This window comes from Camponotus floridanus, unplaced genomic scaffold (genome assembly GCF_003227725.1).
Source record: "Camponotus floridanus strain SB8 unplaced genomic scaffold, Cflo_v7.5 scaffold30, whole genome shotgun sequence".
Taxonomy (NCBI): domain Eukaryota; kingdom Metazoa; phylum Arthropoda; class Insecta; order Hymenoptera; family Formicidae; genus Camponotus; species Camponotus floridanus.
The window spans coordinates 1,179,675-1,192,041 of NW_020229437.1; the positions used below are offsets into that span (position 1 = coordinate 1,179,675).

Genomic DNA, 12,367 nt, shown 5'->3' on the forward strand with positions numbered 1-12,367 from the left:
TTAAGATTACGAGAAGGCGACTTTGTGCTCTGTTTGAGAAAGTAAGAGACTTGTCTGTGATTTTGGCTAAAGTTTTTATATTTTTCTATTGATTTTTTTTTCTTTTTTCTGTTGTCTTCTACCTTTATATATAATCTACATATATATAAATATATAAAATTTTATATTTTTCTCTTTTTCTCTTTCTATACATGTATATATGAAAATTCTATAATTTTAATTAATTAAATTTCTGAGCTCTTTCTATTTGTAAAATGATAGGAACAAGCATGTGACATTAATAGGTTCTCTGTAGTTTGCAAAGGAATGTACTGATTATATTTCAAATGTGCCTTGAAGAGATATGAGGAATATAGTGATTAAATAACCGACCAACAATATATTTTCGATTCGTTTCGCTCTTCTGACCACATTTTAGCTTTTACAATTGTACCACAATTTGCGATTATGCTGGTGCAGGACTTTACAATCGGGCTTAATTGCCAATGTATAAAGATTGTGGATATTTAATGAAATCAGGGGAGAGTGTTTCGAATTTTACTGCACAAAACATCTATGTACCTAGCTTTAAAGAAATGTAATTTACACAAGTCTATATACGTGTACATATTGTAATACCATTTATATGAATAATAAAGATATAATATTTTGATGTAATATGCATATTATTATCATTGCTTCTGTAGCTGCTAACTTATTCTACATTGCATATGTTTTAACAATATTATTTGATTATTATATAGGAAAATATATACATCTTTCATGATCAGATGTAATATAATGTAATATTATTATGTCTAAATGTTTTTTATTTATTATATGTAATTATAGAGAGCATATGCATATTATTTGTACATTACAAAAATTTATTTTATTAAACAATTTTAGAATTTTGAAAATTATGTACATGAAATATAATTAATTCTTCATAGTTTATACTTACATATATATAGTAAAATATTACATTTAGTAAAATAGAAAATGCTTAATAATATAAGAATCAATTCTAAAAAGTTTATAAATAAAAATTATCATGATAATATACATGTATACATTTATACAAATATATGTATATACATATATTAACTAAATTATAGAAATTTTCTAAATTGATACTATATATTACACGATAAAATTATTGTATGTCAGAATATAAAATAACTTATTTAATAAATTAATGAAAAATATATTTCATAAACAAAGAAAAATGTAAACTCTATCATATCTATAGATATACTTTATCATGAGATTTTTTTGTAATGTACAAATACAAAATATATATATATATATATATATATATATATATATATATATATATATAATTATATAATTACTTTACATATAATTATTTTATATGTATTGTATTTTATTATATATATATATATACATATATATATTTATATATATATATATTTATATATTTATATAATTACGTACAGCATAGAACCAGAGAGAAGACTGAGAGATGTCATGGCCTGCTTTTAGGTGATCCCTGAAAGCGATCACCTCCCTCTATGGACATTGAAAACGTAGACATGAACTACAAAGCTCATGTCCATGAATGTTCTCAGAGGGTATAATGTGCACAATTTCTGATTTTTATTAATCATTATTTTAATTATTTTTGAGAAATGCTCACAATGCTTGAGAGCAAATTATTTTTGTGCCACGTATTATCTGTGTAAAATTCCACACACAGTATCATATTGTCTGCGGTATATGAAAAGCTTCATCGATGAAATAAATGGTTGAATACAATTGGGATATAAGAAAAATAATATAGTACTTGTAATGAATAACGTTAATGTGGAATCCATAAATATTTTATATTTTAATTTCATGTAATCGAGATGAGATAAGACACTCATGATTACTTTAAAAATGTGTCCACAAATATCATGTAACTTCAATAGCTGCACATTCGTCAAATTAATCCTATTACGTTAAATGAATCACAGCAGTTTTAATTTAATCTAATCTAACCAATTATATAATATGCTCCTCATTAAAATGTGTAAAACTGTATGTCGCACATTTAATACGATTAATATACTATGTGATAAAATGTAATACACTAAGGAAATAATTCAATATTATTTTTGAAAGCATGATAAAATCCAGGTAGCATACGCTTGTATTTACATTCAACATCGGCTGTGTTCCAAAATTCACTGCCAGTACTGAAAATCTATAGTTTACATGACGTACACTATAGATTTTCAGTATTGGCAGTGAATTTTGGAACACAGCCATCCAAAGATACTGAGAGGTTAGGTTATGTTAAGTTAGGTTAGATCGAAAAATTTATCGTTTAGCAATTGGCAGCCCTACGAGATAGGCTGTGCAGCACTGCGCGTATATAAAATAAATTTGAAATCGCTTCTAGCCTAACCATCTTCACACGATCGACTTTATTTGAATTGCACGGCATCATATCGAATTATGATGCGGCACCGATTTGTTCGAACGTAATTCGGGACATCGCGATGCTGTATAAGCGTCGAATGAGCACAAATTGTCACGCAAATATGATAAATCAAATCTACTCACCGTTCACCGGCTGTTCCACAGGCTGCTCCATTCGCTCGCCTCGGGACGTCCCATTCCGATCTTGATGCACACAAACTCACACGATATCATCAACGCGAACGCGCGACACTTTATTCGGCACTCCCGATATTCGCTCGCATCCGATAATCATCATCAAGGGCGCAAATAACGCGACGCGACTTCGCTCCATCTTCGCGATCGCGCTATCACTGAATTGTCGAAAACGGCTGTCGTGCACTTTCACTGACATATTATGAAAGTCGCGCGATCATTTTTGGACACTTTCGACACTCTTTCACTCGCGATATTCGTTTAAAAACGGTTAAAAGATGCGAAAAATGCGGATGTACGATGATCCGTGTAACTGCGTATGACTCCGAGTCACGTATGACGCGTATGACGTAGCAGTGACGTAGCAGTCACGCGCCAACATGGCGGCCGAACCAGTGCGCATTCGTTTCTGCGCATGCCCATTCCTGCGCGCAACGTTCGCACAACTTTGATTTCTGAATATTGTCTACGGCTTTAATTAATAGTACATAATGATACATATATAAAGATGGAATCAATTAATCATATTGGTCATATATGTAGACTTGCCCGAAGAAAGAGAGAAAAAATTACAAGGTACAAACTTTTTGTACTAACGTACAAACAATAAATCTCTATTGTTTATGTTATCAAAATCGAACATAATGTTATTGTTAATTTGTTGTCGAAATATTTTATATACTATAAAACAGTTTATTGATTAAAATTGATTATTTATTAAACAATTTATCACGGAGCTAATTATTTAAATTTATTCGATTATTTTACCGCGCTTTTTTCTGAAGTCAAATTCTATAATATTTAGTTTTGCATTTTAAAAGATTAACTTATAGCGAGCTAAATAAATAAAATTAATTAACTGATTTTGAGACGAAAAAGAAGACACATAAATAAATAAATAAATAATAACGTGGAAAAAAAGAATATACTAATATTTTTATATAATAAATTATTATTAATTAAATTATTTATATTTTTATTTATATCATTTATATTATTAGAGAGACATATATGTTACATCCTCTGAGAACATTCGTGGACTTTGACTTTGTAATTCATGTTCACGTTTTTAATGTCCAGAGGGAGTATCGCTTCCAGGGATCACCTAAAAGCGAGCCATGACATCTCTCAGGTCCGTTCTACAATGAGTCGTAAGTCGTAGGCAAATTGACCAATCATGGTTGATTATTTCAAAAATAATCAACCATGATTGGTCAATTTGCCTACAATTTACGACTTACGATTCATTGTAGAACGAGCCTCAGTCTTCTCTCTGATAGAACCAAAATTTCTAACTAAAATAATAGGTACTTTTAGATCGCATTTAAATATTGCAGCGTATCATGTCTAATTATTCAAACATCATGGCCATTAGTTGAAAAATTTTTAAATTGTTTTTGATTTGATTAATTTAATCTTACATATTATCTTATAAACGTATGTGCGTGTATAAATTTTATATATTTAATTTTTTATAGATATATATATATTAAATACAGATGTATCACAAATAGAAGTAGTTTTGACTTTCGATTTATATGTTTCTCTCTCTCTGTTTCCGCTTCCATCTTGCACTAAGAGTTTCCACTCTACATATATTTCAGTAATCTATGACGTATCGTGAAAACATTTCCCACTCCTGCTTCAAATGTTAGTATACACCTGCTATTCTTGATGTATGTATACACGGATTTCAAGACAATAGATATGGTAACATTGAACGTTGGATGACTTTTGTTTTCTGCAACGCGAGATTTGTATTAATCCGTTAAATAAACACTGCCAATTGTCGATTGATTTCGATACGTTATTCAAGTTGCTTTCCAAGATGGGAGTAATATTTCTAGAGCATATCGGTGGCAATCGTCTGTTTTCCTGCGCTTCCTGTGATACCAATCTCACCAACAGGTCACAGCTCGTAAGCACACGCTTCACGGGTGCCACAGGACGTGCTTTTCTCTTTAACAAAGTCGTCAATCTAAATTATAGGTATGTTTTTTTTATTTTCGCTTGTATACAATTATTCTTGCGAAATAAAATTTGAAAAATGAAGTGATAGTTTTTTAAAAGTAATATGCATTGGACTCACGCTCAATTTTCTGACACTGACATATTTTGTTATAAATTGCATGTTTTTTCTTATTCCATCATAAAAGATATTCAAATTAGATTGAAAATATGTAACAGTGATACAGTTTAAAAAATGTGAATATCAATTTTTATATTCATAGAGTATCTACACTTCTCTTAATTCTATGATATCATATATTATATTCTGATTATAATATAGTGAAGTGCAGGATAGAGTGATGCTGACAGGTAGACACATGGTTCGAGATGTCAGCTGCAAAAATTGTGACGCTAAACTCGGATGGGTATATGAATTTGCAACAGATGAACAGCAACGATATAAGGAAGGTCGTGTTATACTGGAACGAGCTCTTGTCACAGAGAGTGATGGGCTGAACGAGAGTGTTTAATATTTAACTGAGTAGTGTGTATGTTAAAGATTAACCAATGTAGTTCGTACATAAGTTATTGCTAATTTTCAAATTGTTTGATTTTAATTTTAATTTCAATTTAGAAGAGACTTTTGATTAGTATCCAACTTGTTCAAGTAAATATTGATGATACTAATTAATTAATGTGATAAGATGTCAATCAACTTTTTTGTGTAAATATGGTTCCTATTTTATAAGATGTTTCACAGAGTCTATACTTATTTATGTTTTTTTATTGAGTCTACATCTTGTATATTTTATTCAAAATTGCTAAATTTACATAAGAATAAACATTATTTATAACAAATTGACATTTTTTTATAGCCAACATTAATAAACCAAATTTAATGACTCACACAACATGTATGTTAAGAAAATTAAGAAAATATATATATACATATATATATATATATATATATATATATATGTGTGTGTGAGTATATTTAATAATTATGTATCAATGAGTGCAATATAGATATAAATGGAACAGCATATATTTTTTTTATATTACTTTATTTGTATTGTTCCAATGAATTCAAGAAGCAATAATGTACAAGATGTTTAAAGTTGTGTGTTAATCAAGATCAACACATGTAATTGCGTGTAAATATAAGTAATATTTAAAACTTTAAATTATTCATGTTCGCAATCCTTATTGGTTTCCTTATTGATAAATGCCAAAGTAAAATTTTACTTTAAATAAGTATATGTAAATTGAGAAATCACACACATATATGCATAAATCTTTGTAAGATTCGTGAAAGTCACGTCTTTTGAAAACTTTGAATACTTTCCAAATAAACAAAGGTCCGTTCAATGTAAAGAAAACAAGAATTGTTTACTTTTGATGATAAATGTATGATACTGATAGAAACTATAGTATACATATATGTATTATAGAATTATGTTCTGTTCTGTAAGAAGATAGATAATAATTATATGCATAAAAAATAACAAAAATTGGACCCTAATTTCTTTAAAAAATCTTAATAAGAAAATCACTGATGATCACGTATGATAAGAAAATATACGAAATATTATTTTAACAACAAATTCTTTTCGACACAATGTCGCATTTTTTAAATTAACAATCAGCTGATTATCGTGTTATCATGTTTTCAACATGATTATATGCTCCTGTCAATTTTCTTATCGCGCTTATGACTTTATCAAGATTTATTGAGAAAGCTAAACTTTAATCTATCCTTATCGAATTATGTTGCACAAGAAACAAAGATTTATCATCTTATACTATGCTTCTTAAATAAGAAAACTGAATTGCGTATCAGATGAATTTATTACTTAAAATGACATACATAAAAAATGATGAATTTATTATATAAAGAATGATGAATTAGCCTAATATTACATTTGTCGTACGACAAATTTTTTTAAGCACGTTGATTGGCTGCGGGAGAGTTTCTAAAGATTCAAAAAATTATTATCCCGTAGCCAATCAATATGCTTAAAAAATTTATCGTACGACAAATGTAATATCGGCCTTATTATACATAAAAAAATGAGGAATTTATACCTAATATAAATTACATCTAAAATATAATGAATTTATTAATTATATAATTTTATTTTTTTCTTTATCTTATACAAATTTTATTCTCGAGAAATTATTTTTTCAGATATATTGTCGCATACATTTCATAATGTGCTCTTCAAAATTGGAAGATAAAAATATCTCTCCAATGCGTCTCCCTTTCCTTCCTCAAGACGAATTCATATTACAATTGTGAATACGCTATACTAAGGAACGGATGGTAAACAACTCGGGCAAGCTCGCGTTACACGCCGCGGGCGGTCGACGCACTCACGAGACAAACGAACCGCGCCCGCGGACGCGCCCTGATTGGCTGTCGCGCTCGACCCGACGACCAATCCCCGGATCCGTTGACGCCGCGACTGCCGCGAGCAAGCCCGAGCGGACGGCGGAACAGTGTGATCACGTAGTCCCACCACGCCGCATGGTGGATAGATGTTTCTCCCGACATCGGACAGCGAGTAAAATGCTGTAAATCGTGCGTCGTCGTCGTCGTCGTCACGCCGGAGCGGAAGGAGCGTGTCAGTGGAAACTATCTCTCGTAAGTCGGCTTTAACGCACCTTTAATCCGAGGCGCGCTTCATCGCGCTTGAGGCGCGGACGAGGAGGGAGAGAGGAGAAGGACGGAAGGGAATTGTGCCTCGGCGACATCGGACACGAAGCGTATTGTTTGTTTGCTCCGTCGACGACATTGTAGCGATGTTCGCACAAGTGGCGGCCGCCTTCGCCCCCTCTCGTCTCCATCGAGACTCGTCGATGGAGACGTGAGCACGTTCTTCCCGGTGGAGAGACACGATCGTCGAACACGGGCCGCTGGCGATTCCGAACGCGAATTTTGCTCTCCTCTTTTTTTTCTCTCCTCCCTTGTTTTCGTTCTTCGCCCCCGCCAACGTATATATACGTACTTCCGTCTCCCTCGCTACCGGTTTCTCGCTCTCCCTTCCGTTCGCGATATCGAAGGATGTATCCGTGTACGTATAAATCTAGTGACGCGCGACGATGACAAGGGCTCAGTCCGATGATGCGGAGAATTTTCCTCGAATTTTCGACGAGATTAAACGATATCGGGACGAAGTCTCGTGAGTCTCGACACCGACGCCTCGGGGGAGAGAAAAAAAAAAAGGGAGAAGGAAAGAGATGTATCTTATCGGTCGCATCCTCCCGCCCCTCCCCTGCGAAGCGCCCCCTCGCTCCTGCGCCTTCTCCCTCCCCTGTCCGCCCTCCACGTCGCTCTTCGTCTCGCGCGCGCGATGCCATTGCACCGCCGAACGAATCGCAGCAGGAAAAGCTATAAATACACACGCTTCGCGCGCGGGGTAAACAAACTTGACCTCAGCGGAATTCTTATCGGCGTATATACACAGAGGTGGCTTTGAGGTTATGTCGCTTTGGGGCTTTGGGAGCTCCTTTTGTATCCAAATCGCGGGGGCGGCGATATTTCCGGGGTGAAAAATCTCGCCGAATCCCAACATGCCGGATAAAACATTATGCGTCGATAAATGACGCGTGATAATCTGCTCGTCTGCGGAATTGTTGCTATTATTGTCCTCTCGTTCAACGCGCGATAAGAGTCGCTGAAAATAATATCCTGGGGAGGATCTAACGTTCGGATGAGATAAAGTAGCGGAGACCACGTGAGTGGAATTATTTTTCACGTTCGGCGCGATCTTGCAGGTCTGTCTTCAGTCGCGATACATCCATCATCGAGCTGACAAGTTTTTGTCAGCGTCGTGAAATTCGATTTTTAAGTGTAAATCTTTGCAAGACGCATGGCAATGATGACACAATGGCAAGCTGTATCGATTTCAACAAGATTGTTGGAAAATCTTATTTTTTTAGAACAAGTAATTTATATATCTTATTTTCTATTTTTATTCCTAATATGGATTCTATTTAAGTTTAATTTAATACTATTCTTTTGAAACAATAATGTAATTTATGTAGATTTTTCCATTTTTATTTCTAATATGGATTCCTTATTATTTTTTCCCAATAATGGTGTCTTTTTACATAAAAGTATACGCAATTTAGAGGAAAGAAATATGATAGCAATTAATTTTGTCAAAACTTTTATTGAAATATTATTTTTTATCTAAATTTCATTTTTAAAATTAAAATCACTTAAAATATTGAAGCAATAATTTGTTTACATTTTTTTTGTATATATCTACTTCTTAATTGTGCGAAGATAAAATGAGAAAACTTCTTGTTTGTTACATTTTTTTATATAATAGAAGACTGGCAATTCTCAACTATTTGAAGACTGTGAATACATGTTTGGAGGTGATTTAGACTGTATTGGGAGAAAAACTTTTACGCAAACCAAAATGAAGTGGACAACTGGTGCTCCTTTTAATGAACAAGTTAGCGAACTTACTCATGTATTCACTCAATGGAATGAATGCGAACAAACTGTTGTTCTTTATTCACTTTTGCGTCGTCTACCTGCAGTTCAGGCAAGGTTTCTCGCACAAGCGATACAACACTCCCTGCACTCTGTGTCTGAATTGGATATAAAGGAAATAAATGCCAATAATCCAAGTAATTATAATTATAATCTTTAACATTTTTTCTATATTTAGAAATAATATATAAGTGATTTAATAAAGTGTACTCAATATATATTGTATATATACATACATATATACTTGTAACATTGTAAAATATTTTATATTCCAGCTTATATCACGTCATTAATGTCAGAATCAACAGAAATTGCAGTTAATCAAGTCTTGACACATATACCTTTACTAAGGCCTGAGAATATAGAGTGCAAACAAAGCTACCTGCAGGCAATACCAGAATTAGTGAATCATTGTGTGAGCACAGGACAATTTACAGAACAAACACAGCAGCTTTTGAGCTATACTCTAATACACCCAGCTATGACTATTCAAGATAGACGTTCTTTAGCTCAATGGCTCAGACATTTGGAAGAGCGTATCAGTGGTACACCGCCTATTACCGGTCTCGAAGATTACCCAAATACTCCAAGCAGGTAAGTCAGGCAGAAATAATGATATTAAAAAAATATTGATATCTTATCTTTAATGTATCTCTAAATTTTGTCACATGATAAGATGGGAGAGTCCATGGCAAAGAAATTCTAAGCAGCAAAGTGATCAGGCTAATCTATTTAATACGCAACCGGCTCCTACGTTTCTACAATTTCAACCTCGTCAACGTCGTTCGAATAGCTTGACGCCACCGGTGCCAGCGCCGCATCAACTCGAAGTCTTCGAGCGTACTAATAACACAAATAATTCATCCAGACATAAGCCGCGTAGCTTTAGTGTTTCCGGAGATCATGCCAGTAATTTCTAATATATATGTATGAATTTATGTCGCATTACGTTGGCACGTTTTTAAATGATAATTTTTACATAGGCAATATTATCGGTTTGGGTCCACTGAGCCCACAGAGTTCCTGTGCGAGTAGCGGTAGCGAGGGTCGTTTGGATGACGCTTCCAATCGTTCGCTCGCGAGCGGTATGAGAGGTGAATTTAAATGCGATTTTAATACTTTTAAATAACCTAACCTAACAGAATCGAAAAGATCGGAAGGTTCTTTTTTCCAGAGAATGTATATAGTTTTGCGTTTCATGTAATAACTTTTTACGTCTTTAAACCAAAGAATTTTTTTAATTACATTATTCTATCAATCCCATTCAAAGCACATTTCCTCTCACGATAAGAATATTTATTATTTATAAGTTATTTTTTTTCACTTACAGATGTACAATCATGGCTTAAAACATTACGCCTCCATAAATACAGTTACTTATTTGTTACCATGAGTTATGAGGACATGCTGCAATTGACAGAGGATCAATTGGCAGAACAAGGAGTTACAAAGGGTGCTAGGCACAAACTGGCTCTCTCTATCGCTAAACTGCAGCAACGATATAATACGCTCTTGAATCTGGAAAAAGGTTTGGTGCAACCTAGCGCCCGCGATGGTATGCAAAACACTTCGTTCTCGCAAGGTCCATCTTTACTCATTAATACGATGGACGAGCTGAAAACTATCTTGGCGACTCCTATGAAACCGAGTCAAGAGAACGATCCGCAAGATATCCCTGCGCAGTTTACAAAAGTGCTTGGAAAATGTATGTACATAAGAATATTACATTATAATTTTATTATTAAAATTCCATTAGAGATGATTAAAAAAAAATATCGTCGGCATTATCGGTTTCTTTATTTAGTGTGCAGTAGATTGGCTCTGGACAGCGTAGAAGACGGTATTTTGTGCGCGTGCATCAACATTTTGGAAAAGATATTGCAGCACGACTGTTTTACTCCGAATCAGAAGGAGAAAGTGCAACAATGGCGCAGTAGACTCGGCAATCCACGACCAACTCCAAAGTAAGACGAGACCTACATTCTCGACAAAAAATACAAGTAGTCTAATGTATTGTGTTGAGATAACTTTCGAAATATATGTACGTAATTTTAGATGGCAACACAATTACGGTTACAATAACAGAAGGTATGGCAATTCGCAACAGCACAATAGGAAGCCGAGTTTAAATTTGAACCACATTCACACTACCCATCTACACAACAACCATTTTATGATTACTCCGCATAGAAACAGTATATCTTCGCCGTATTTGCAAAATAATCAGAATCAGAATATGAATACTTTGAATACGAACAACTTGCGTACGATACATACAATTGAGAAAAGACCGAGCCTACAAGAGACCAGCAGTTTGCAGGTAAAATAAAATCTAGTTTCGCGAAATTTTATTTTATTTTCTTTATTAATATGTTGACTATTTTATTTTGCAGCAATTACAAAAAACGTTGCAACGTGCATATAGCGCGCCGCAGCGGGACCGTTTTTTGGGGCACCCTACCAATGGAGCGAATGAAACGACGGAGCCGGAAATCAATTCTCGCTTGGAATCTCTTTGCTTGAGGATGACCGAGCAAGCGATCGGCGGATTCGGCGAGGCCTAAACTTCTATATTCGCGTTCTGGGATTTAATGTAAGTCACGTCTGAACTTTTTTCAGATTTTCGATTCTGAAAATTTATTTGAAGAAAAATTCTGTTTGCCAAAATACACGAGTGAGCGAGACGACGTGCTATTCATAAGTCATCGTTTTAAAGTGATATTCAATGGAATGATATACTTTTGTTGTATGCAAACACCTGCGTGTATACACACTTACGCTTTAATAGCCCTAACCAAATCGAAAAAAATGTCCGACACGTGCGACATTATTGTGAAAGAGAGAGAGATAAAGATAGGTCATTCTTCGAAAAGCGAATGACTTTTACACATACACAACACACACACACGCATACATGTGTAAATCATATTTTTTATTATATCTGATGCAATTGTACTATTTAATTGACAGAATTTGGCAAGCCAAATGCTATTAGAAAGATAGAGTCTTTCCTCGACTATTACTGCATCCATATATATAAATATATAAGAAAAAGTATATATATATATACATATGATAATACATCAAATAATACTGCAGAACATTGCATAGTAATGTAATTTTTTCACTTTCTTCTTTCTTTCTCGTGTTTTATGATTTAAAATATGAGAAAGAGAGAAAAGAGTGAAAAAATGACATTACATCTTCATGCGATGTAATGCAATATTATTTTTCATGTTATCCATTTTGGGGAATGGAATTTGTCTGATCTTAAGTATCAGAAGGTATAGTAACATAATGTAATTCATT

At 33.7% G+C, this 12,367-nt stretch overlaps 2 protein-coding genes across 4 annotated transcripts; both read left to right on the plus strand.

Annotated features, from left to right (window-relative positions):
- The first annotated feature begins 4,240 nt into the window (after positions 1 to 4,240).
- On the plus strand, positions 4,241 to 5,325 carry LOC105248962 (protein yippee-like 5). Its single transcript, XM_011254073.3, has 2 exons — positions 4,241 to 4,590; positions 4,892 to 5,325. The coding sequence occupies exons 1-2, from the start codon at positions 4,430 to 4,432 to the stop codon at positions 5,079 to 5,081; spliced, it is 351 nt and encodes a 116-aa protein (XP_011252375.1). The 5' UTR covers positions 4,241 to 4,429; the 3' UTR covers positions 5,082 to 5,325.
- Positions 5,326 to 7,054: 1,729 nt separating this feature from the next.
- LOC105248961 (protein Smaug homolog 1) lies at positions 7,055 to 12,367 on the plus strand. 3 transcript variants are annotated; one of them, XM_011254070.3, is made up of 10 exons: positions 7,087 to 7,195; positions 8,329 to 8,498; positions 8,889 to 9,195; positions 9,334 to 9,652; positions 9,735 to 9,967; positions 10,042 to 10,152; positions 10,389 to 10,763; positions 10,863 to 11,022; positions 11,114 to 11,378; positions 11,452 to 12,367. In XM_011254070.3, the coding sequence occupies exons 2-10, from the start codon at positions 8,424 to 8,426 to the stop codon at positions 11,620 to 11,622; spliced, it is 2,016 nt and encodes a 671-aa protein (XP_011252372.1). In that variant the 5' UTR covers positions 7,087 to 7,195; positions 8,329 to 8,423; the 3' UTR covers positions 11,623 to 12,367. The 3 variants fall into 3 exon arrangements, with proteins under 3 accessions (XP_011252373.1, XP_011252372.1, XP_019882363.1); XM_011254071.3 differs by lacking the exon at positions 8,329 to 8,498 and having other exon boundaries at positions 7,055 to 7,195; XM_020026804.1 differs by lacking the exons at positions 7,087 to 7,195; positions 8,329 to 8,498 and having other exon boundaries at positions 8,938 to 9,017; positions 9,106 to 9,195.